Consider the following 19,959-nt stretch of genomic DNA (forward strand, 5'->3'; position numbering starts at 1 on the left):
TGTGTAGGAATACAGCTGAAATTAGTCATTGACACAGACATTGTGGCGTAGCAGGATGATTTGACTGCAGTGAACCATGGAGTTGTGGGTTCAAATCCCAGGTAAGGACATGTTGAATAATAATTACTGTATTAAAAAACATGCACGATGTAGTCAAATCTTTAAGTTGAAAACACTGTGTGTATCACAACAGATTTTTGTTTGCAGGGTATCTGTGAAATCTCATGCTTTGAAATATCACATGAAGTATTCCAAAAACACACAGTTTCACATGATTTCACATTTGCAAAACATGTGGAATGTCTGTAAGGAATCACATACTCTGCTGTTACTGTTAATTATCTATCCTGTTGCCTAGTCACTCTATTCATAGTTATATGTACAGTACATATCTACTTGAATTACCTCGTACCCCTGCACATTGACTAGGTACTGGTACCCTGTGTATATAAGTTGTCATTACTCATTGTTTATTTATTATTACTTTTATTATTATGGGTTATTACTTTTCTATTATTTCTCTATTTTCTCTCTCTCTGCATTGTTGGGAAGGGCCTGTAAAGGAAGCATTTCACTGTTAGTCTACATCTGTTGTTTACGAAGCATGTGACTAATACAATTTGATTTGGACATTTTCAAAGCTCTCTCCTGTTGGGTTCTTTTGCAGACCCAGCTCTCGCTGAGACTTTCACACCTCTGGTGTCTCTTTTAGCAGGCAGGCAAACAGACAAACAGGCCCTGTGTTTGCAGCTGCACTTGGCTGTTGACTCTGGGGCTCGGAGGTGTGACATACACCCCCACAGAGGGGATTATCAGAGGTGCAAAAGGTGACACCTTCACCCCACTGGGCTGGGAGATCTCTCCTGTTCACACGCCTACAATGACAGGGAGTCTCTACCATCCACCTTTTCTCTCTGTCTACTCACTCCCTCAGGGTCGGGGTCAATTCAGAATTTGACTAAATTATACTATGGTAGAATGTAGTATTTGGAAAAAGTATGTTTTATTATATAGGAGGTACTGTATGTTTTATGCTTCCACAGTTTCATACAACGTGCCGCAATCCTAGAATGAGGCACAGTGACTGACAAAATATGAGCAATAATAGATTTTTTATTGACAAAAACTAATTAAATACTCTGAGTACTACTTACATTATTTACATTACATTCATGTTCAATTATGATACAACATACAAAGTATAAAGACGACATAGTAAAATGCATATTGCTCTATCTGCTAAGCTTTAGGCTACTTTCTTATGTATGAAGCCGTATAATTGTCTGTATCCTATATGAGCGAAGAGCTGAATCCCAATCTGAGAAACGTGCACATAACTCATACTTCCCTCGAATTTCCCTCAAATTTCCCTTTGACATCAATTCATCATTTATGTGATGGTTTGAGTTACTGCATGCACCTGACGTTTGGATGTGCATGAGGATCTTAAAGTAGAAATGTGATTTGTGCATCTTGGATGTGTGTGTGTGTCCCTCATTCAAAGTCACAGCCCAGCAGTTCTATCCTGAGCGTGATGGAGGTCTTCCAGCTCTGAGGGATGACTCTGATAAAGCGAGAGAAGATTGGAGGATAAATGTAGTTCTTCACATGGCCATTGTTATCCGTGTTGCCGGGGAAAGTCTGCCGGGAGAGTGGAAGACAGACAGCATGTCAGTATTTTGAACTCTTCATGTAATAGTATTATTAGATGAATACTTATTAGCGATAGCTTGGGTAGAGAAGTAACAGCAGGACTGTAAAATAACCCTCAATACCATCGCTTAATACCATCGCATAACCCTTTTCCTACCTTTGACATGTTGTCATCATCATCAGTGTACTTCATCCAGTGTAGTCCATCATCGCTGTACTCCAGAGTGTAGCAGATGACGTACATCTCTGTGCCCAGGGACTTGGCCCCCTGCGTTATGATACCTGTGATCTTCTTTACCTGGGCCAGCTCCACCTGCAGCCACTGGTTCATGTTGTTATTCTGGGGAGAGACAGGCGGGACAGAGGGATGACTGACCTGGAATGGTGAGTGTGCCCACATTAGTTTGTACATACAGTATATATATATATATGTGTGTGTGTGTGTGCGTGTGTGTGTGTGTGTGCGCGCGCACGTGCCTACATGGATCTGTGTGTGATCGTACCTTGGCTTGCCATGCGTTGATGGTGCCCTGTGTGTTGAGTCGTGCCAGTGAGGCTTGCCAGGAACCAGAGTACCAGCTGGAGGCTGTAGAGCTGGCAGTGATACGATGGTCCTCTATCCGCCCGCTCTCCATACCCAGGGGCACTGAGCAACCTGATGGAAGGAATTAGAATACTTTCACTTTATTGCACGTTTATTGGGAAATATTTGTGCTCGAACATAGGCTTGGATGCTAACGTAATATTAAACAGTAGGAATGCTACCCGTCATCATTATCATCATTATAATTGCCATCGTCATCATCACCATCATCAACAACAACAACATCCTCATCGCTCACCATCCAGCTCACAGCCGTAGTACTCCATGCGGACCATGGGCGAGTTGTAGGAGTGGAGAGGGTGAAGTCTGATAAACCGACCAATCAGGGGAGGGAAGAGGGTGTTGACCTTCACCTGATGAGCTTCCTCGTTACCAGTGAATGTCTGGAGAATGGAAGAAAAACATTTGGATTAAAAACATATATAGTCATATGTACTGTATCTCTGTATATTTAGCAGTCATAGCAATGAACAAATTCAAAAGTATCTATCAAAAGTATAATTTCAGATTACCAGAAGTATCTCTGATTTTTGACAATGTAAATATAACACAGTGCATATAACTAGAATAACAGCAATGTTAGAATGTAAACACATAATCCCGTCACACGTGTTCCATTGCTCTCCAACCACGCTGATCTATAGACGTACTCCTCACCATCCTGAACTCGTTGCTGTCTCCCTTGTAGTAGATCCACTTCCTCTTGTCCGTGCTGTAGGATATGGTGTAGTTGACCATGTAGTGGGAGGAGAACATCTGCTTGGCGCCCTGTGTTGCGACCTGACTGATCACCACAGGCCTCTGAAAGTCTACCTACAGGTCAATGGTCACAGTAGGCATCACTACAGGTGTCACCAAATAGGTATCACCACCCAGGCTTAAGTTGAGACACATAAAACCTCACCTATCGAGTTTACAGGGTCAGGAAATACTCAGGACCAAGGCATGACACTCATGTCACCCCACCTCAACAGAGTGTATCCTCATAAAGACGCTGTAATGGTATGATTATGCTGCCACCTGTAGGAAACGCTGAGGAATGCATGCTCACTGCTCACCAGCTACATAATATTGCAGACACCACATGTATTCCCTGGGAGGTGAGGTTATGTACCTGTATCCAGCTGCCTGTCTTGTCTGTACTCCATGCATTGTATTTTCCTTGGTTGTTCAGTCTGGCCAGATGGGGCTCCCAGTAGCCTGCATAAGGAGAAACAAGTTAGTTAGAGGGTGAAACCAGCGGAGGCTGGTGGGAGGAACTATTGGAGGATGGGCTCAATGTAATGTCTGGAATTGAATAAATGGAACAGAGTCAAACATGTTGTTTCCATATGTTTGATGAGTTTGATACCGTTCCATTTATTCCATTCCAGCCATTACAGTGAGGCCGTCCACCTATAGCTCCTCCCACCAGCCTCCTCTGGGTAAAACACTGCAACTGTTAAAGTGGCACTCCAGACTCATTTTCACCTCATGTTGCCCTTTCCTGCAGTCAAATGACCTTGTGACCTCATGGGTGGAATGTTATTAATATTTTTCATAATTTCATCATTAGTAAACATAAAATAAAACGCAGAAAATCCGGTGTTTCTGTGTCAAACGGTTTTGTTACATTTCAGTCTTCTGTGATGTATATCAAGTGTAATATTGAGATGCAAACTCAAAATGTTATACCTTTCAACTCTATATCTAACATGATGCAGGTGTCTTCTTCGTTTTAAGCCCATAACCATGTGTGTGAGGTGTATACTTTTGTTTCAAAGTAGAATTGTTTAAGACTACTATGTGTGACCCTGATTAGCCCATTTACTAAACAAAAGGCACATCTCAATAGGTGGTCCAGGTATGTCATGGCACAAGTGGGGGATGGGCAATTCCTCCTTTGTGATCTATTGTCCCTCAAGCAAGCAGGGAGGCTGATGACATCATGGATTCAGACCAATTCCTTGAAGTGTCTAAAAAACACTATTTTGCTCAAAACACTTAAAAAAAAAAATCCTTTAGTATTTATACTTGGAATGTTGCTTTTGCAACAGTAAAAGTTAAAACATCACTGAAGGACATCTAACTTGGAAGGCTAGATGTCAGTTGGTAGTATTATTTCTGATTAGGCACCCAACATCTAGAGGGCGGAGGGATACTGAGTGTAAGGATACCTCTTTTGTCGTTCGCTGTGATCTGGTTGTCTTTGATGCTCCCAGAAATCAGACCCAGTGGATGGTAACACTCTGGAAAACACAAATAGATTTTATTATGGGACTGATTCTTTGGGATAATGACCGTTGATATGACTTGGATTAAGTCAATTCACTCAATAAGCATTGACACTAGCAGTAAAAACGACTCTCTGGGAGTTGAGGTGGACATCACACCTTTGCTGTTACATGTGGCATTGAGAAATTGGTACCATTAGCATAAGTGCTTTTGAGTGGGTCGTACTATTATCTAGAACCAGGAAGAGGGTCTGCATCCCCCTCTGTTGGGAGAGTCCAACCTCTGACTCCAGCTGCCACAGCCCCGGCTTGGAAGGCAACATCTCCAGAGTTGCAAAGCCCCCTGGGAAACAAAACCAGAGCCGGTTAGTAGTGTTGAGGAAAACTCTTTCCAAGGATCAACTAGGGATAATTATCCAGTTATTAAGAGTTTATTCAAGCAATTGCAGACGAGATCACACTCGGAGAGGAACTCAAAGGATACAGAGTCACACAGTCATTATATACTTCTTCTACACAAAGAGCTGCTTGCCTCTCCGAGGGGGAGGCAAGGTTACACGAGAGATAGCAGGGCTCGGCTCCACTTCTTTCAAGCATTGTACAAACAAGAACAGGTTCTAATCAGTTCTCACAGCCTACGCGACTAAGTGAAACAACAGTGTTTTCCCACTCAAATACACACAGTACATATAACACTTTTCAACTCAAGCATTTACATAGCATTAGGACCGTTTTGCCCTAAATGTGACAAAACATGTCATCTATCCATCCAGTTAAGTTCTCACCAGGCAGCAGTGGGTAGACAGCCTGGGTGTGGTCCCTGGTCTGTTTGTGGATGAAGGTCTGGCCGTGGAAGTGGACACTGTGGAGGTCTCTGGGAGATCCCATGTTGAAGAGGTGCCAGCGGACCGTCTGGTTAGTGTACATCCTCAGACCCTTCAGACTGAAGATGATTCCGTTGATGGCTGCTCCCCCCCACAGACACACAACCCCCGACAAATTAACGATTAAACAATCTCTGTTTTGTAAATTTGTCTCTGTTGTTCATTACGCATATCATGATTTTACAACCAAAAATCCAAAATCAAGACTTGATCCAGGAGGGAACAGCCGTGACCCACTAGTCAGTTATCCACCATTACCTTTCATTTAGTCAAAATGGTGTTAGATTAGAAGGTGCCTACCGCTGAATTTGAGGTTATCGCTGAAGTCATGGTCCATCACCCTGGCTCGTTTGTTCTTCCTCTCCATTATCTCATGGTTCTTCTCGTAGTACCAGCTCTTGGACTCATCGAAGGTCATGAAGAGGAGCATGAACTCCCTCATGTCCACTGCCTTCGTGCTCAGAGTGCCCTTACGACACACCAGCAATGGCCCAATCAGACCAGAGTTTATATCTTTCTCCTGGATGAGACGAGAGAGAACAAACAATCAAAAACTAGATTATTGGAATATCCCTCAACAGATCACAAAGACACAACAGGTTAGTGTAGGAGATGCTTCAGAGGACAAGACATCACACGTCAACACAAACTTATCACATTAAATACCTCAGAAGCACAAAAAGGACTATTCATAGAAAATAGTGATGTTGTATCAGCTACATTAATTAACTAAACCATCAGAAGGTAAGTGTTTACTCACAGGGTTCACCCCAGAGTAGTAGGCCCAGGTGCGACAGTCTGACTCATCTCCGGTGGGCCCGACATTGGCGTTGACCTTCCAGAGGTATGTGTATGTGGTGTTGGGCTGGACTTCGTTGTCATACTTGTACCAGTACTTGGACTCGTCCTCGTAGGACAACCCCTCTGTCTGCTTGGTGTAGGAAACCCCATTGGCGTGCAAGGAGTACGGGCGGCTGGCCAGGTTCCTGAAAAATACCTACAGACCAAGGACACACATTTCATTTCCTGAAAAATACCGTAATACCTACAGACCAAGGACACACATTTAATTTCCTGAAAAATACCGTAATACCTACAGACCAGGAACATCAGTTTGATTACATGGTCCATTATTCATGATCATGGGCAAAACGCACCTACAGTAGATCCATGCAAAAGGTAGCCGTCAGGGTTTCCTGTCTTACCATTATGGTCTGTTCAACCTCTGCCTTGATGACTGGCCCCAGGATGCCCAGGTGTTCGTCCATCTCCCCCCGGATGTCTGGCGTGCTGAACGTGCTGTCCAGGTAACCTCGGAACACTACCTTGGTGAATCTTGTGGACCTGTCGGCTTTCTGTGCCTTATCCATCCTCCTGTTGTGGAGAGACAATGGACAAAAGGTTTTATGGAACAAAAAAGAAGGTACGCATAATTCCAGTCAGAAGAAATATCATTTGAGCACATAGAACAATAAACAAGGGACATTATGTTTTCCCAACACATCCCACACCTCAGCCCCATCCGCTCTATTGTGCTTACTTCTGTCCATAGCCCCCGTAGTCCCACTGCACCTCCTCCGCAGTAATGAAGTATGTCCTCACGTTATCACCCGCCATTTTGAGGAAATATTTTGCATTCTCATCCAGAGTTAGGTCGTGCATGTCCTCCTTCTCTTTGTATGGGTCAATGTAGTCGACGTACTCATACTCCTCTCTAGCGTTAACCGCTGCCATGTCTAGGACAGCATCCGGGTCATCACTGCCGTCACTCTGGACATAAATCTCATAGTCGCTGAAGTCGGGTCGTGGCACGCCAATCACAATGGCTTTGTTTGAGAAGTCCTCCTCGCTGGAAATGGGTCGGGTCCCTCTGGGGGTTTGACCGGTGATAGGAGGGGGTTTGAAACCCCTGGGGGAGAAACTGCGGCCTCTCGGAGGCTGGGGCTTGTACTCCTTCTTCTTCTTGGTTTTCATGGCATAGCCTTTACGGGGTTTTTGTCTGCGGTGGACGACCTTGATGTTGGGTTTCCGCATTTCCGGAGTTGGGCTTGGTTCCACATTATTTGCCGGCTCTGGGAGCTCGTTTCCAATATATTTCGTCATGTGATCTGGCATCTCCATTGGGACCATCCCGTGTGTCCCCTCATAGCCCCAGTGCTCCCCCTGCGGGTCAACAGAGATGGTGCGGATGACCTCACTCCTGTTGTTTCTCAGGTAGATTACCACTTCCTCCTTGGAGCTTTCAGAACTCTGGGATAGAATCTTCTCCGAGCTGCTGTCTGGCTGCTGATTGGTTGACAGTGACAGATTGGCCGCAGCAGGATTAGCATCAGTAGTCTCATTAGAGAATTCTGAGCTTTCTGAGGACAACTCGACAACGGCATCCGGCACAGCGGCGTTCTTTTCACTCTCAGAACTAGTCTCCTCTGATGAATTCCAGTGGTTCAAACCAGAAGTGTTTGCTGTGCGATTTTGTTTGGGCACTATGTCAGAGAATGTTTCAATGTCTGATGGTTGTGTGCCATTTTGTGGTACCACACTGCTGACGTTGCCAGGTGTGGACGTGGCGTCAGAGAAATAGGTACCATTTCCTTGCTCAGTGGTGGTGTTGGTGTCCAATGAACCGTTCACGGTTATGTTACCACTATCCTCAATTTCAAGGTCAAAGTTGGTCATGTTGTGTTCTTCCACCAAGGTAAAAATGAACTCTGCAACTTCAGCACTCACCACACTCTCTGATTGGTTGGTTATATTCGGAGATGAATTTGAAGCTGTTCCGTTTTTATTGGATGAAGCAGTTGTAGACTCTCTGGCCAGGAGTACAATATCGTTGGTGTCAATCCCCTTGTTCTCTTCTGTGGTGTTGGAAGAGGGGTCGGGAAGAGGCACAGAGTAAGAGAAGACATCCCCTCTGATCTGCATCACTCTCTCACTCTCAGCCTCTGAGCTATTGTTGAACGGACCTGGTGAATCTTTGGTTGCTGTAACATCTGTACTATTGGTACTTACTGAAGTGATGTTGCTGTCGACAAATGATAAACTGTTGTTATGAGCTGTTTTGTTCATTGATTCAGTCTCAGCCATTGAGGAGCTGTTAAGATTTGAGTGTAACTGATCTGTGGTAAAGTTCAGCGCTTCTGTTGCATTCTCAATTATGCTCTTGTTCAACAAAGCCTTTGTCGTAAAGTTGCCTCCGTCAATCGTCTCCCTCTCGGCCAATGACGTGTTTGTAGGTGCATTGTAAGAGGATGAGGTGTGGTTTGCATTCGCGTCTCCGTCGGGATCAGGCACATCAGCGCTATCGTAGTCGTACGGAGAGAGATCCAACATCTCCACGTCCGTCTCATTCGTCTTTTTCTTGATTGACCTAAGATCCAGAAAATCGGCCCAGCCCGCTGTATAATCATCAATCTCCACCATCTTCTTTTTCTCTTTCACCTCGTCCTTCTTCTCCTTATCTTTAGCCTCGTTAATGTCCATGGGTTTCCAGATGGAGAAGTCAGCGCTGACCTTCGGCTCTGTCTCTGTCGCCGTCATGGTCTCGTCTTCGTATTCATAGACGTAGTCTCGGAAGCACTCCACGTCTCTGAACTTCACACGCATTCCCTTGGTGGTCTCGTGGGAGTTCATGGAAGCCAGCAGCCAAACACCTAACAAAAGAACAGACCATATTTAGTCCTTGAATCCTAACAAAAGGAAACATTTTACATCATCTTAATCCTGTATTGTGCCTGCTGTAGAGTTGACGGTTGAAGACCCAAATGCATTTTCCACCACTAACCTATCTATTGCATCTGGTAAAACTATGGGTTAGATGTTTGAAAGTTGAGTGTGCGGAGTGTATGGCCAGTTAACCCATTAACCGCTGACTCACCAATGTTATCCATGTTCATGGTGATGGTCTCTCCAGTCATGGGGAACAGGCTGAGGAAGTCCTCCGTCTGATCGTTCAATTCGAAAGTGTGACCGTAGAAGGTTGCAGTCTGGATGTAGTCCTGCTCTCCAACACTGGACACGTGCCACGTCACGATCTCACCATTGCAGAAGCCCAGCAGCTGACCACTCTCGAACACGTAACCGTTAATCGCTGGGGGAGGAAATTATACCATTTTAGTCAATAAAGGAGGTGGTCAGATTTGAGGAAAATTATTCTTCTGAATATGAAGCACAGTTTTAGACAGTGATAGGCAGTTGATTTTTATGAATGTGATTCTTCTATGTGGAGTGCATTCTACATAGGAGGAAAGATTTAGTATATGATACATTTTCTCAATTTCAATAATCTTCTGGCTGTCCCAGACCATTCCTGTCTCTAAAATGTATGAATTGTTTTGATGAATAGAAGTGATACTCACTATGCATAACGTTTGATTTATAAAACTCTGGGTCTTCTTTCTTGACCTTTGCAGGTTCACTGTACGATACAATGTTGTCATCTAGATACCAGCTCTTATTCTCATCAAAAACAGTAAACATGGCGTGCTGTTCTTTGTCTGATTTCAGCTGCAGAGACAAAGCTTCATTTAACACTGTACATCCAAAATCTGTAAAAGTACATTGTATTAAATTCTGTTCTGGCATTAGTAGAGGAGAGAGGCCAGTTGCAGTACCTATGTAGTAGTAGTAAAATGTTATAGTAGTGCAGTAGTAGTAATGAAGTAGCAGTAGTATAGTACCTGCATGTTCTTTAGAAGTGATGTATTAGTAATTGAGTAGAAGTTGTATCAGTGTAGTACCTGCACATTCCTCTTGTTGAGGGACTGGCTCTTGCAGATGAGCAGAGGTCCAACTAGGCCTGAGGCGATGTCTCGGGGTGTGTTCACTGCACTGTGGTACATACGGGTCAGGCATTGCGAGTCGCCCGCCAAAGGTTCATCCTCTTCGATCACCTGCCACACATAGGTATGCGTCTCGCCAGGCTGAACCCCATGGGTCTGGTTACCTCCTGCCGGATAGTTGGCCCCCTCTGCTACTTTGTCGATGGTCAGTCCGTGTGGGTAGATGCTGTACGGCCGTGTGGCCATGTTCTTAAAGACAATCTGTGAATGTGGGGAACAGTTGCTTGAGAAGGCACTGGCAAAAGACAATTGTGGACAGTTTAGTGTTCATGCATGGAGAAGAAGGTAGAATACACATCTTAACAACTTAAGAATTGGGCACATAAAAAAAGTGGGCATTTGAAAATAGAACATTTTTATCTCACCTTGATGACATCATGGATCTGCGCCCTGATGACAGGGCCAATGATGCCCACCTCCATCTTCCTCTGTTTGTTTTCGGCCCTCTCAGTGAACTTGGCATCTTTGTACTGCGTGTACACTGCCTTCTTATATTTCTGGCCTATACGCTCTGGGCTTCGCTTCAGATACTTGAACTTGAAGTCTCTGAGAGAAACAGGAAGAGAAACGGATGTGATGTCACAGGAAGTCAGGTCACACTGAGATTAGTCAACAGATTAATGGAGAATGTCAAAGTGGCGATCATGTCACAAATACAAATACAACGATGGTATTATCTATTACTGTATTAAGCTGAATTGGTTCCCAATTCTACATTGGCTGAATTTAGTTTAGATCAATAAATAATTGTGGGCTAAAGTAAAGCGAAATGAGTAAGTCAATAAATATCTGTAAAGCTGTTCACCCGTCAATGTATTCTGGCATGTTTGGTGCGTAGTCCCAGACAACCTCCTCAGCTGCGATATAATAGGTCCACTCCTGGCTCTCTCGTTTCTGCTTAATGGTCAGCTTACGTTTGGGAGGGTTAAAGCCCTCGCAGCTCCTCACTTCGACAAAGCCATGCATACCAGCTGCAACAGCAGAGAAGTTAGTTTGTTCAGGAGGGTCATATTGATTTAACATGTTGGGAATAGAACATTACACATTCAATCAATCAAACTTCATTCAAAGTGCATTTCAAAATGTCAATACACTACAATATATCTGAATAAACCTCAATCTGTTCTGTGGTCCATCACAGTAAATCTCACACCACACATATTCTCAGAACCCATATGCAAATATAATACACACTTAGAATTTTTTTTTGCTATCTGGAACCTAAACTGGTTCTTCGGCTGAACTCTTTAAAATATATATTTTTGGGTTCCAGGTAGAACTATTTTCGGTTCTATGCAAAATCCTTTCCACAAAGGGTTCTACATGGATCCCAAAAGAGTTCTACCTGGAATCAAAAAGGGTTATTCTATGGGGACAGCCAGAGAACTGTTTTGAATGTCATCAAGCCATTGACACGTACCCTCCAGGTGCTTGCTGGTGTGTGAGGAGAGGAGCCAGCGGCCCGTGTTGACGGCGGTCATGTTGGCGCTGGTTGCAGTGCCAGCGATCAGGCCCACCGAGGAGACCCGATGGTCAGCCTGCTGCAGGACCTGCCCATTGATGTGCACCGAGAACAGCTCTGGCTCTGAACTCATGCCCACCAGGTGCAGGCTGACAGAGGTGTGGGCGCAGACAGTCAGACCTGGGGGGAAGTGAGAGACAGGAGGAGGAGATGGAGAGAAGATAGGGAGGGGGACAGCCTTGAGGAAGGAATGAGCCCACTACACGCCCTATACCCATAGAATCTGAGAAAGGATTAGGTGGAAGCAATAGTTCCAAACAATAACCAGCTGGGATGGAACAACTAAAGCAGACAAACTAAACTACTTAAAGCACAACAACCATTATCTGTAGATATCAGCAGAACTCAGAGTGATGAGAGAGGATCTGACTGACTGACCTGGCACTGATCCGTTGGTGTATCCATTGATTGTGTGTTTGATGTGGCTTTGGGCGGCAGTGGCACTGTCCATCTTTGGCTTATACCAGCTCTTACTCTCATCCAACACTCCCATGAGGAAGATGTATTCCTGGTGGAACAACACCTGTTCTCCAGACACGTCAAGACTACCTGGAGGGATTGGGAGTGGTTCAGTTGATTTCTTTCTGGTTACTTACTGACATGGTTGTTTTGGTACGTATGCCACTGTGTCAGGAATAGGTCTCATACATTTCACATTTACATTTACATACCTGCTTTACAGATGAGCAGGGTACCGATCAGTCCTGAGTTGTAGTCCTTGACAATGTCAAAGTGGGAGAGGTAGGTGTAGGTGAGACAGGAGGGGTCTGCGGCCCGGGGGACAATGTCTGATGTCACCTCCCAGTAGTATGTGTGTTCACCTCCAGGGGGCACCGCATCGTCTTCCTTCTCAAATTGAGACGTGTTGTCAAAGTACAGGGAGCCTGAAGGGAGACATGTTTGGTTCATGATAATAAAATAAAGCAGAATGAGAAATAACTTAATTGCCATTTAATGATCAGAATTTGTCTTGATGTTGTCCAAGGTTAAAACTTTGTCACCTGGCCTGATTCGCCTATACTCTAAATAAACATACAATTTACAGTGACCCCAGTTAACATTTAACAAATGGCTAATCTACAAAATATGCAAACCATCTTCATAAAGAAAGGTAGAATCTAGGAAAATCGTGGGAATTTAAGAGGTCTATTCACTGCCATCTTGTTACAATGTTACCTAACCTTGCAATGGCACAATTCATTTTGAATTAAGTATGAATTAAAGAGTAATAACACTACATCCTGTGCATTTACAAAACTCATCTGCCAACCCCCCAAGGCTTTATTAGGGGAAATCATGGATTTCCACTGGTTTTAGGGAGTATCCCTTGGACTTTAGGACTGGCTTGTATGTTAATCTCTCTGTCCTGGTTAATATTAATGAAAAGGCCAAACACAGCTGCTTGTGTTGCACAACATGTGTACTTAACTGAATGAATAACATTCAAAATGCCCTAAGTCCCCCTTTTCCAACCACATCAATGACTGTCTAGGCCACAGGATGGGTGAATCTGTCTGGGATAGAATACCTCACTGTTTCCACATAGTTACCACAGTCATAATGACAACAACCATGGCTAGACTTGTAAATTGTTGGACATTTCCGACAGATTTTAATTAATTATATCTGTAGAATTCTGGACGAGAACACTTAGTGGGAATACCTGTCAAAAAAAATCCCAATTTAAAAGGAACCACCAATGAGCTCTGATAGGCCAGTTAATACAGACGACATCATTGGTTTGTACCCACCCTCTGACTGCTTCCCGTAAGCGATCCCGTGGGCATGGAGGCTGTAAGGACAATCCGCCATGTTCTTGAACATGACCACAATGGTCTCTCCCTCTTGACCACGGATGGTGGGCCCAAGGAGCCCTGCAAAACACAACAAAAACACATTGGTTAAGAGGGATGTTCTTGCTGCTAATTTAGTTATTTTTTCTGAACAGTCAAAATCGTGTTTTCATGAAATTGGATGATATTTGGATGAAACCAAATCAAAGTATGATGAGCAAAGTATGAAAAATGACTGTTGCTTCTAAACTGATCAAGTTTGACGATGAAGTTACTGGTCCCATCCCCCATGTCAAACACTTGGGTTCATTATTAGGGTGACATTTTAATACACCTATGGTAACATGATATTCTCTTACCTAATTTAAATAAGTAACACTTTGTAACCAACATCAGAGATAGCGTCTTTGCAGAGGGGAGTGGTTTATATAGTTCTATAGCTACCCTACTGGTGTCAAAATTTGAATGTAGGGTGTCAGCAAAATAAAAATTTACATTATTCATATCTGGCAAAGATACTTATATGTTTCCCCTTTCATCTGTGTCTGGTGTTTGCTAGTTACTGGCTAGGTAGGTCTTCATCTGTGTCTGGTGTTTGCTAGTTACTGGCTAGCTAGGTCTTCATCTGTGTCTGGTGTTTGCTAGTTACTGGCTAGCTAGGTCTTCATCTGTGTCTGGTGTTTGCTAGTTACTGGCTAGGTAGGTCTTCATCTGTGTCTGGTGTTTGCTAGTTACTGGCTAGCTAGGTCTTCATCTGTGTCTGGTGTTTGCTAGTTACTGGCTAGCTAGGTCTTCATCTGTGTCTGGTGTTTGCTAGTTACTGGCTAGCTAGGTCTTCAGCCAGCATGGAACAAAAGGGGGGGGTCATTCAAAATGCTGACACAGTTGTCAAGTCAACACATCCGTCAGTGCTTCTGTGAACCGCATCACAAGAGAAATGCGAAATGGGAGTTGTTTGAGTTGCTTTGTGCATCACCAAATTTACATGATGATTTTACCGCAACACTACTTACTTCATCCAAGTTGCTTGACATAGGTGTCTCATAGAGCTCATTAATATAAGCTCCATGCCCACTCAGCCAGTCTTTTGAACTCCCTGGTAGTTAGCCATTGAAGAAAAAATACTATCCAAACCAATATTATTGGTGATATTTTAGTCACTCAAAATTCTGTTTTACTTGGGAATCAGAATGGCTGTGAGGGACCTTTAAAAGCCTACACATTCGTGGTGGTGGACTCAATATCATCCCGTACAATGCAAAGCACTTTGTGACTAAAGGCGCTATAGCACATAGCAAATTGGTGTTTATTTTTTAGTATAACATTTCTAGTCTTCATTCAGGAGTTAAATTCACACTGTAAGAGTGACATTAACACTCAGTGCTGGTGTTAATAACCATAGTTATTGTTTTATACTGTGGAGATTAAAACAGTCCCATCCAAACCACACCTATCATTATTATATTTCTCAGCATGCTACTGCAGCTAGTTTTTTTTAGGATTGTTTTTAATATCTGTGCTTTTGCATATACAGTACCAGTAAAAGGTTTGTACACACTCATTCAAGGGTTTTTCTTTATTTTTACTATTTTCTACATCGTAGAATAATAGTGAAGACATCAAAACTATGAAATAACTGATATGGAATCATGTAGTAACCAAAACAGTGTTAAACAAATCCAAATAGATTCTTCAAAGTAGCCAACCTTTGCCTTGATGACAGTTTTGCACACCCTCTGCATTCTTTTCCAACAGTCTTGAAGGAGTTCCCAAATACTGTATGCTGAGCATGTTGGCTGCTTTTCCATGAATTTGAACAAGTCACACCGTTTAATCCAGGTGACTATCTGCTAACGTTTCCGTCCCGGAGCTAGCACCAACTAGCCTGGGGCTAGCCCATGCTGGACCCATCTTCCGGCTCACTCCTGGGCTACAATATCCGACCCCTTCTACTGCCGGTACGGGGCACGGAACCCCACCGATTATCTATGACTGGAATACCGACATAATCTGCCCGGGGATTCCAACAGGCCCCTCAGGTGCGACGCCCACTGAAGGCACATTCTGCTAACCTGCTAGGCCTTCTAGCTACCTAGAGCTTCTTGGAACCCTACTAACTCCCGACCGGTCTATCGACGTCACCGCACGAAGAGGCAAAAACAGACTTACCCCCATCGCGACGTCCCCCAAAGGCTAACTTGCTAGCCCCGGTCTACTAACTGCTAGCTTGCCTACCCCGGTCTGCTAACTGCTAGCCCCTGCTAACTGCTTGCTTGCTAACCCGGTTTGCTAACTGCTAGCTTGTTTAGCCCCGGCCTACTAACTATTAGCGTGTTAGCATCAGCCTGCTAACTGTCTGAATCGCCGTGCGTCGATCACCATAGCAGCATCCACTCGTAGCATGCGCTCCATCAGGTATATCTCACTGGTCACCCCCAAAGCCAATTCCTCCTTTGGTCGTCTTTCCTTCCAGTTCTCTGCTGCCAATGACTGGAACAAACTGCAAAAATCTCTGAAGCTGGAGACTCATATCTCCCTCACTAGCTTTAAGCACCAGCTGTCAGAGCAGCTCACAGATCACTGCACCTGTACATAGTCCATCTGTAAACAGCCCATCTATCTACCTACCTCATCCCCTCATCCCCGTATGTATTTATTTATCTTGCTCCTTTGCACCCCAGTATCTCTACTTGCACATTCAACTTCTGCACATCTACCATTCCAGTGTTTAAATTGCTACATTGTAATTACTTCGCCACCATGGCCTATTTATTGCCTTAACTCCCGTATCTTACCTCATTTGCACTCACTGTATATAGACTTTTTGTTTTCTTTTGTTCTACTGTATTATTGACTATGTTTGTTTATTCCATGTGTAACTCTGTGTTGTTGTATGTGTCGAATTGCTATGCTTTATCTTGGCCAGGTCGCAGTTGCAAATGAGAACTTGTTCTCACCTAGCCTACCTGGTTAAATAAAGGTGAAATTAAAATTAAATTAAAATAAAGCTGTTTAGAGACTGCCAAGAGTGTGCAAAGCTGTCATCAAGGCAAAGAGTGGTTACTTTGAAGAATCTCAAATATAAAATATATTTGGATTTTTTAAAACACTTTTTTGGTTACTACATGATTCCATATGTGTTATTTCATAGTTTTGATGTCTTCACTATTATTCTACAATGTCAAAAATAGTAAAAATAAAGAACAACCCTGGAATGAGTAGGTGTGTCCAATCCTGAAAGTTGTTCTGAATGCAAGTGGCAGGTGAATAAACATTTTGACCATTGGATATCTTAACTCTGGCTGGATTCCTATAGGTATTACATAACACTTTACAAGCCAGCATAATGTGACTTGCAGGCCTGCTGTGGCTTGTTAACCAGAGGTTTCATAACACCACTGTGTTAGGATAAAACTAGGTAATCAAGTAAGCCAATAAATAAGTGCTTATGATATATGTAATGTATTGTTATAGTTTAATTTTAATGATGACATTTATCCAGGAAATCACTTTGAGAAAACCACAGGCCTTTAGCAGGAAATAATTCTACAACCATGTCTCTGTCACTAACAAGTACAGTCATGGGTGTTAACTCTACAATTTACTCAAAAAGAAAAGGAACCCTGGGAAATATGCAAATGAGACTTTACACCATACAGTGTTACAACAACAGCCCAAAATGATTTACTGTAAAACTACAGGTGTTCATTTCTTACACTGAAAAAGTGTAACAGAGTCAGCACTTAGCAAAGGGAGTCCATTTTATGCCAAATCAAGTGTTATGCTTTACACTGTAGGTGTTGCGTATTACGCTACAGTAGAGCTAAGCAAACACCAGAATCGTGTTCCTTTGAAAACTTTAAAAGTAAAATGGGGAACACTGCAACAGAGTTAAATCTTTAAAACTTTCTAAATGATTATTTTAATACCAGTTCAGTTCACTGACAATAGTGTACATTTGACACTTTCAGAGTTAAATTCACACCATTGATTTTGCTGTGCAGTTAAAGGTGCTATTACAGAAACTCAGTTCATCATTCAACATGATACATTGTCATTGGGTCAGAAAAGAAGATGGAGTAGAAGGTCCAATGAAAATGTAATGTCCTCTTTATTCCAACCACTCTGAAAGACACATACAGTACATGCAGACAGGAGTAAATGTATCTTATCATGTTTATTATGTTTATCAGTCATGAGGGAACTTGAGGTGGAGTTGTGACTGTATGGGGAAACAGGAACATTCACTAATGAAAGACAGTCTGTATGTGGGATAGCCCAGACTCATACACATAATTTACCCGACAACGGTGAAAACGCCAAAGCATAAACATAATTTACCTAGCCAGGAAGGATGGGTCTTGGCCTGCTTGAATCCCTTCTCATACTCCCTGTACACCGCTTTCCTATAGGAGGGGCCAGACCTAGACAACAATGGAAAAACACAAACGGTGAATGAACAGAAAAGGACCCAATATAAAACATACAGTGGGTGATATAGAAAGACAAATTCTACACATAATTCAGTAACTTAAATACATAATTATCATGTACATCGTTTTATATTCCCCAGTCTAAGGTTCACATCATAAAGGTGATAATAATCAAGAACTTGGCTGGAGATTGTAATTGTACATAAAACATAATTACTAAAGCTTAGCTTTTTCCAATGAGGACAATATTGCCTTCTAAGCAGACTGTTCTCGTCACATAATTGATGGAGATACTTGACATAAACACAATGATATAAAGAAAGAACAGTACGTTTTCATTTTTGTCCCATGTTCCATTCAATGGAACACAAGAGAGAGAGAGCACTGTGGTGCTGCCATGACCTATCCACCTGATCAAACAATTACACGATACACCCTCCAAGAAGACAAGAGACAAATCAACTCAGTAAATCTGTAATGTAGTCAACAGCATATGCCAAACACTTGAATTAACAGTGCTCTTAGCGAGGTCAAAAAGATTCAACTTCACATGCAGGACCCAATACAAAGACAAAAGGTCTCAGAAAAAAAGGAATATAGTAAATATCATACAAAGCTATTAACTAGTTCTTAGTTTTACCTCTGTGGTCCATTAGATGTGTAGTCCCAGTCTATGTTCACAGCAGCAATATAGTAGTATCTCTTTCTGTCTGAATGCTGTTCTGCTGTAGTGTGGGACAGTAGAACCGAGAAGAGCACCAGGAGAGGCAGGAGACGGTGAGTCCATTCCCAGGAACGAAGCCTCATATCTGGGGTTGGAACTCCAGGTGTGGACAGTCTGTCTGTTCTGGATGACAGGAAACTGTTATCTGACAAAGAAGAGTCCACTCTGTGCTTTATCACAGGACGCAGACAAAAGCATGCACGCACGCACGCACACACACAGACACACACAGACACACACACACACACACACACACACACACAGACACACAGACAAACAAACAAGTCCCAGCCAGGGCATTGCGCAGTGTTCCAACGTATTTTTTCAATCTTGTTAATTGAAACCACATGATTTACTGTTAGTCACTCCTAGCGAAGCAATTTCCTTCACACATGTTACTACGCACTGGAGATGACACTCTTGTTTTGATATTTATTCAGAACTGTTCCAGACCTCAGACTTTAAGATAATATTTCATTCCTTACTGTGCACCATGGGTGTCCCACAGATGCTTTCCCAAAAAGTTTCCATGATAAGCCTGGACCTGTTCATTCATCACCAGGGACAGGTAGTTCAGCAATAGCCCATGCACGACAATGGTTGGAGAAAAAGGGAAGAATGGCAAGTGTAAGGAACCAGGTCAAAATTCAACTAAAAGGCAACCTGCGATTTCTCCTCCGGTTGTCATACCTGTGTTATACCTGAGCCTGTGTTACTACCTGCACAAATTCCTATGCAATGAGTATACAGAACTTACTAAAGTTGAATAATCAGTCATATATTTTTTAACAAAAGGAAAGACAATGGCAAACTTGCCCTCATACCTTTGTATAATTATTTTTGTTTCTTGCTAGACAGTGGACCTACTAAACAGCACAGTGTTAACAAGGGATTGCATAATCACAGACATTAGTCAGAATTTTAATTCAGTATACCAATCATAGTATGCAATTAAGCTGCAATACATACCTTCTTGGGTGACCAAAGAAAATTCACATAAATGTAGTTATAGATATGTCATTATCGTTGAAAGCAAGTACTAAAAGCGGTAGATCTGTTCTATGTGCGCTATTTCTATCCCTACCGTTTTTAAATTTCGGTTTTGCGTATTTAACTTTTGGTTTTGTACACCAGCGTCAAACAACTGAAAATACAATATTTTTGGTTACGGAAAATATATTTCACATCGGGTTGGATTATACAATGATTCTCTACACTATACTTGCTTGTTTTGTCACATAAACTAAAAATAGGTGAACTATTAACATTTTAGCAGCCAGGACATGGCGAGTGAT

The 19,959-nt window shown here is 42.8% G+C and overlaps 1 protein-coding gene across 3 annotated transcripts; it reads right to left on the bottom strand.

Annotated features, from left to right (window-relative positions):
• Positions 1–1,093: 1,093 nt before the first annotated feature.
• On the bottom strand, positions 1,094–19,888 carry f5 (coagulation factor V). 3 transcript variants are annotated; one of them, XM_035773565.2, is made up of 26 exons: positions 19,634–19,888; positions 19,150–19,208; positions 18,581–18,787; positions 17,849–17,931; positions 13,466–13,588; positions 12,386–12,598; positions 12,093–12,263; positions 11,613–11,834; positions 10,998–11,163; positions 10,558–10,738; positions 10,091–10,393; positions 9,710–9,857; positions 9,229–9,441; positions 6,895–9,004; positions 6,560–6,728; positions 6,115–6,351; positions 5,655–5,874; positions 5,256–5,435; positions 4,697–4,813; positions 4,414–4,485; positions 3,372–3,457; positions 2,915–3,070; positions 2,496–2,640; positions 2,157–2,308; positions 1,811–1,993; positions 1,094–1,641 (listed from the first exon to the last, which is right to left on the bottom strand). In XM_035773565.2, exons 3-26 carry the CDS (start codon positions 18,745–18,747, stop codon positions 1,495–1,497), a joined length of 5,964 nt encoding a protein of 1,987 aa, XP_035629458.1. In that variant the 5' UTR covers positions 18,748–18,787; positions 19,150–19,208; positions 19,634–19,888; the 3' UTR covers positions 1,094–1,494. The 3 variants fall into 3 exon arrangements, with proteins under 3 accessions (XP_035629458.1, XP_052378068.1, XP_035629457.1); XM_052522108.1 differs by lacking the exon at positions 19,634–19,888 and adding an exon at positions 19,489–19,521; XM_035773564.1 differs by lacking the exon at positions 19,634–19,888 and having other exon boundaries at positions 19,150–19,235.
• Between the last annotated feature and the right edge of the window lie 71 nt (positions 19,889–19,959).

This window comes from Oncorhynchus keta, chromosome 7, assembly GCF_023373465.1.
Source record: "Oncorhynchus keta strain PuntledgeMale-10-30-2019 chromosome 7, Oket_V2, whole genome shotgun sequence".
Lineage (NCBI taxonomy): Eukaryota > Metazoa > Chordata > Actinopteri > Salmoniformes > Salmonidae > Oncorhynchus > Oncorhynchus keta.

Excerpts from the sequence above, each read along its gene's own strand:
- f5 (XM_035773564.1), bottom strand. The coding sequence starts at position 19,220 with ATGAATGAACAGGTCCAGGCTTATCATGGAAACTTTTTGGGAAAGCAT. Across the intron at positions 5,875-6,114 it reads ACTACTCTGGGGTGAACCCT|GAGAAAGATATAAACTCTGG; the intron begins GTGAGTAAACAC and ends CGTCTCATCCAG. Across the intron at positions 1,642-1,810 it reads ATGATGACAACATGTCAAAG|ACTTTCCCCGGCAACACGGA; the intron begins GTAGGAAAAGGG and ends CTCTCCCGGCAG.